This window comes from Miniopterus natalensis, chromosome 11 (assembly GCF_054644295.1).
Source record: "Miniopterus natalensis isolate mMinNat1 chromosome 11, mMinNat1.hap1, whole genome shotgun sequence".
NCBI classification, from domain to species: domain Eukaryota; kingdom Metazoa; phylum Chordata; class Mammalia; order Chiroptera; family Miniopteridae; genus Miniopterus; species Miniopterus natalensis.
The window spans coordinates 24,458,734-24,464,987 of record NC_142091.1 but is presented as its reverse complement, the minus strand read 5'-3'; the positions used below and the strand labels follow the sequence as shown (position 1 = coordinate 24,464,987).

The window sequence follows — 6,254 nt, the reverse complement described above, 5'->3', positions numbered from 1 at the left end:
TTATCACATTAGCTATTCTGATGGCCGTGTAACTAGCACTTAGGTTCAGGACAGAATATTAACATCACTCCAGAGACTCCTTTAGACCCCCACTCACAACCTCTTTCCCAAAGGTAATCACTACTCTGACTTCTAGCATAGATTACCTTAACACATTTTAATCTTTGTGTAAATGGAATCATGGAATAGGTGTTATTCTGAGTATGGACAATTTTGCTCATTATTATGTTTATAAAATTATTCCTATATTTTAATGTACTTTTCATTCATCTTTAGTGATCCACTCCATTCCATTGTATGGATACACCACAGTATATTTATTCATTCTGCTGTGATAGACAATTGGGTTGTTTCTAATATTTGGCTATTGGAAATAATATTGTTATGAACATTTAAAATATATGTTTTTATTGATTTTAGAGAGAGAGAAAGGGAGAGAGAAACATCAAGGCATCAACACCCATTCGCTGCTTCCTACATGCCCCATGCAGGGATCCAGCCCAAAACCCTGGCATGTGCCCTAATGGGGGATCAAACTGGAGACTTCTTGGTGCCCTGGTCAACTCTCAGCCACTGAGCCACGCTGGCTGGGCAATTCTTGAACATGACTTCCAGTGCACAGCTGTACACATTTTTTACCATGTGATAACAGTTGGATTGTAGCATATGCTCCGTTCTAGTAGATACTGTCCAAATCATTTCCCAAAGTGAATGTAATGATTTCTATTCTCTCTACTAAGGTATGAAAATTCCAATTGTTCCACATCCACGCTATCTCTTGTATTGTCAATGTCATAAAATTTTAGCCTTTCTTTGAGTGTGCAATAATATCCCATGGCAGTATTTTATTTGTAGCTCCCCAATAACTTTTTCCAAACATTAATTTTTAACCTTTCTGTATTCTTTCTTTTAGGTTGTGCTTTAAACACTGATCTGGACATACTACATTTGGTATACCCCAGCCAGGACTGCATGATTCAATAGACCTCAAGAGGACAGAACCAACTGAGGAGCATCACAGAGTCTCAGTCCTGGGCAAAGCTTCTGCCAGAGTGCAGTCTCCTGGTGAATCAGCAAGGCTAATAAACATTATCATCTAATTTGCATAAAAGTCCACTCCTGGGTCCTCCTGCCTCATAAATATTCAAACCCATTTTTGAAAAAAGTAGAATTTTCTAGCATCCTCAAATATCTAACATACTTAAAATCTTTGGAGTTTGTTGCTTATTGATGGAAGCTATGAAGTCTAAGGCTAATTGTGCCCAGAATCCAAATTGTAACATAATGATATTTTATCCAACCAAAGAAGAGTTTAACGATTTCGATAAATATATTGCTTCCATAGAATCCCAAGGTGCCCACCGAGCTGGCCTGGCTAAGATAATTCCGCCCAAGGAATGGAAAGCCAGGCAGACCTACGAGGACATCAACGACATCTTAATAGCCACCCCCCTCCAGCAGGTGGCGTCGGGGCGCGCAGGCGTGTTCATCCAATACCACAGGAAGAAGAGGGCCATGACCGTGGGCGAGTACCGCCACCTGGCCCACAGTGGCAAATACCGGACCCCACCGCACTTGGATTTTGACGACCTGGAGCGCAAATATTGGAAAACCCGCCTCTACGATGCGCCCATATACGGCGCCGACATCAGTGGCTCCTTATTTGACGCGAACACCGAGCACTGGAACCTTGGGCGCCTGGGGACCATCCAGGACCTGCTGGAGCAGGAGTGTGGGGTCGTCATCGAAGGCGTCAACACCCCCTACCTGTACTTTGGCATGTGGAAGACCACCTTCGCCTGGCACACGGAAGACATGGACCTTTACAGCATCAACTACCTGCACTTCGGGGAGCCCAAAACCTGGTACGCGGTGCCCCCGGAGCACGGCCAGCGCCTGGAGCGCCTGGCCAGGGAGCTCTTCCCGGGCAGCTCTCGCGGCTGCGAGGCCTTCCTGCGCCACAAGGTGGCGCTCATCTCGCCCACGGTCCTCAGAGAGAACGGGGTCCCGTTCGGTCGCATCACCCAGGAGGCTGGGGAGTTCATGGTGACGTTCCCCTACGGCTACCACGCCGGCTTCAACCACGGCTTCAACTGCGCGGAGGCCATCAACTTCGCCACCCCGCGGTGGATCGACTACGGCAAGGCGGCGTCCCAGTGCAGCTGCGGGGAGGCCAGGGTCAGCTTCTCCATGGACGCCTTCGTGCGCATCCTGCAGCCCGAGCGCTACGAGCTGTGGAAGCGCGGGCAGGACCGGCCCGTCGTGGACCACGTGGAGCCCACGGCGCCCGGCGCCCGGCAGCTGAGCGCCTGGAGGGCGGGCCGGGCGGCCGGGCGAGCGGCGCTGGGCCTGCGGCACCTGCAGCCCCGCCGGGCCCCGCGCACCCCGAGGTCGGGGGGCGCGGGCAGCGGACCCGGCGGCCCGGGGCCTGCTCCCCCGGCGTCCCTGCGCCCCACGCCGGCCCGGGGTCCCGCCCCTGCGGCCCAGCGCGCAGCCGCCGCGCCCCGCTGCTCCCCCAAGCCCGACCCACCCTCGCTGCCGGCCTCGGGTCCATCTGCGGGGGATGTCCAGCCGACCGGCAGGCGTGGCCGTGGTCGTGGTCGTGGCCGTGGCCGTGGCTGTCGCCCTCGGGAACAAGGGGCTGAAGAGCCGATCGTTCAGGCCCGGGCTAAGCGGCGCCGCTCAGTGGGCACAGTGCGCACAGCTCCGGGCCCAGAGGCCCAGCCCGTGCCCGTGGATAAACCCTCCACGGACAGCCCTGCGCCCCGGAGCACCGGCTCCCTGCATCCTGTAGTTGCTTCTGGGTCCTGCTGTGCTCCTGTCCCCTAAGCCCAGGGGACCCTGCCTTCTCCATTGCTCTTTTGTGTGGAGATTCATTGAGACTAGCCACATTTACATCTCAGAGCTGTGAGCAAGTTTGTAAGTCACTGGTCTTGCATGAGATTCCCTCGGTGTTGCCTCAGGAGGGCCGAGTCCATGGTATTTATCAAGTTCGCCATGGTTTATTCTTCCTCCCAGGCTCTAGAATGCCTCTGGACACTGCTAACTCCTGTGTCTCCAACTGAGGTTTCATCCACTGGACACCCTGTGTCTATGTGAACCCTGTAGGTTCTGCTGAGTTTGCCAAAGCCTGGTCTACCCCAGACTCCCATCCTTTGGGACAACTCTGGACGTTGCCCAGCTTCCGAAGAATACTGGGCTTTGGTTCCACTCGTCTCTCTCCCTTTTCTCTTCCTCCTTCCTTTGCCCCTCTCCCTTTCCTCCAAAACTAGGTCCCTTTGACCAATTAGGTCAGTAGAGGCTCAGAAAATAATTTATGATCTTTCTGAGTCATTGATATGTTTAAAATGTTATCACCAGTATTTGTTCACAAATATATTAAAGGTAACTAATATCTGACTTGTTTTCTTTGTCCATTCAACCAATTGAGGGGTTGAGGTTATTGTTTTCTGCTCTTTTCTTTTCTTTTTTGTTAATCCTCACTGAAGGATATTTTTTCCATTGATTTTAAAGAGAGTGGAAGGGAGGGGGAAAGAGAGAGAGAAGCATGGATGTGAGAGAGCCACACCAATTGATTGCCTTCCACGGGAGCCCCTACTGGTATGGGGGAACCTGCCACCCAAATACGTTCCCAAATCGAACCCCAGACCTTTCAGTGGGAGGGCAGATGCTCAAGCCACTGAGCCATGTGGGCCGGGGCTTCTGCACTTTTCTTAATAATTATATCAAAATATTTTGAGGAAAACTTATTTTTATGGAGTTGGTGAATGAAGTTGGGGAGGACTGTTGGGTTCTGCCTGACTGGCTGGCTGGCTGGGGAACTTGATGTGCAGACATTATCTTAAGGATGACTTGGCGGAAATCGTCTGGGACTTGGCTGAGCGGTAGCACCCAAGTTGCTGGAGAGATGAACAAGTGTAGGATAAAAGTGCCATCACCCAAATATCTTCTCTTCACGTCTCCACTGCTGTCTCAAGGCTGTGTGTATAGTCTATTTCATGTGGTTAGTTCATTAATTCATCTCAATAAACAGGCCCATAAATATGTGAACAAGATGATTCCAATTGGTAACACGTGGGGATGGGCCAATAGGGCAGAATTGGCAGGGGCTGGCCTGGGCTCTGGTGACCAGGGACAGCTTAGAGCAGGAGACCTTTCCGAGACCCAGCTGAGGGAGGGAGTTGATGTCCCACTTAGAGAAAACAGCAAGCTCTACTGTGGAACAGAAAGGAGGCTCATTTGTGCCTGAGCCATGGACTGGAAGGAGAAAAGAGGGCCTTGTGACTCATGTTAAGGATTTGAATACTTTACAACTGAAAGAAGGCACTGGAAATTTACAGCAGCACTTGACGTGCTGTGACTTACATATTTACATAATCAGCTTAGCTCTGTGGATGGTGTGGGGGCAGGAGAAATACTTAGAATACCTAAGTAACACAAGCGAGAGTTGATGGTTATTTTGACTCAGCCTTTAGTATTGAAAATGCACAGAGTGGACAAACTCAGAATACATTTTGGAAGTTGAAAAAGATAGTTTGGATACTGAAGGAAACATTTCAAAGAAGCAAACCACTTCTCCTCCTCCCCCCGCCCCCCCCGCCCCCCAGCTCTCCCTTACAAAATTTCAGCAAGCCTCAGGAATCGGAAGCACCGTATAGACACGCGGAGAGCAATGCGTTCCCTCATGCGAAGATACTGAGTGTGTAATTGGGAAAAACTGTTGAAAAAACAGTGTGGCAAGATAAAATTTGAATCCACACATCCTATGACCAAGAGATTAATTTTTAGGCACGAGTGAGGGGTGCTCCAACAGACATGTGGGAGAATATTCAAAGCAACAGAGTAAGAGAGAAAAAGAGGAAACAACCCAAAGGCCCAGCAGCGGTAGAAAGGTTTATAAAATTGGATACAGCCCCCAAATAGAATAAAGTCCAGCTATGTACAATGACATAAATGAAAAAAAAAAAAAAAACACACAAAAGAATACTTTAAAGTATTCTGTTCTGAAAGTTTTATTTAGTTATTTTTATTTTTAAAGGTCCTATAAAGTTTTCAAAAATGAGTACAGTTTTAATTTCATATTGTTTACCAAAATGAAAATGCTTATAGTTAGGATAGGGTTCATCTGAGAGGCACATGGGGCTGTACTGCCACAGGAGGGGCCCGATTCAGGCTACCAAGTGACGGGCAATGTAGTATTTTTTGACCTGGGTGGTGGTTCCACTTTTGTCCACTCTACAGTTATTAATAGACATTAATAGTTCTTAATATATGTAAGTTAAGCTGTACCTATATGCTCTGTAAGTTTCTGTAAGCACATTATATTTTATAATTTTAAAATATTAAAGAAACCTGCTTTCTGCTTTAAAAAAATTATCATGTACTGGTTTATAGAATCATTTGTTTTATATTGTGCTGTAATGTTTTGTAGACTTTTAAAAAATAGATTATATTTCTAAATTTTTTCATTCTAATATTGTTCTTTGATTCCTTCTCTTGTTTATTTATTTATTATTTTATTACACTTAGTAATGCTTTATTTTTTAGAACAGTTTTAGATTTACAAAAAAAACTGATCAGGTAGTTGGGAGAGTTCTCCTATAACTACCCCCAACCTACGCCATTCACATTTTTCCGTTATTAACACCTTACATTACTATGGTACATTTGTTACAGTTAATGAACCAATACCAAAACATTATTCAGTAAAGGCCATAGCTTATTCAGATTTCCTCAGTTTTTACCCAGTGTCCTTTTTATGTTCCAAGATCACATCCAAAATACTAAATTACATTTAGTTTTTATGTCTCCTTTGGTTTCTCTTGACTATAACAGATTCTTAGACTTGTATTTGACAAAATGTTTATATAGAAAATTGACAATTTGGGGGAGTATTGCTCAGGTATAATGTAGGACGTCCATTTACTGGAATTTGTCTGATGTTTTTCTTTCTTTTTTATTTAAAAAACGATTTTTTAAATTGATTTTTAGAGAGAGAGGAAGGGAGAGGGAGAGAGAGAGAAACATGGACAGATCAGTTGCCTCCTGCAACCCCCCCCCCCACTGGTGATCAAGGCCTAACTGGGAATCAAACCAGCAACCCCTAGGTGCACAGGATGACACCCAACCAGCTGAGCAACACAGGCCAGGAAATCTGATGCTTTTCTTATAATTAGCCTTCCTTCCTTCTTTCCTTCCTTCCTTCCTTCCTTCTTTCTGATCTTTATTATTGGAGGTATTACAGATGTTTCTTT

General features: G+C 46.6%; 1 protein-coding gene across 1 annotated transcript; it reads left to right on the top strand.

Annotated features, from left to right (window-relative positions):
* Window positions 1-962: 962 nt before the first annotated feature.
* Window positions 963-3,530, top strand: KDM4D (lysine demethylase 4D). The gene has a single exon (XM_087822193.1). The coding sequence runs from the start codon at window positions 1,231-1,233 to the stop codon at window positions 2,827-2,829; it is 1,599 nt and encodes a 532-aa protein (XP_087678319.1). The 5' UTR covers window positions 963-1,230; the 3' UTR covers window positions 2,830-3,530.
* Window positions 3,531-6,254: the final 2,724 nt, after the last annotated feature.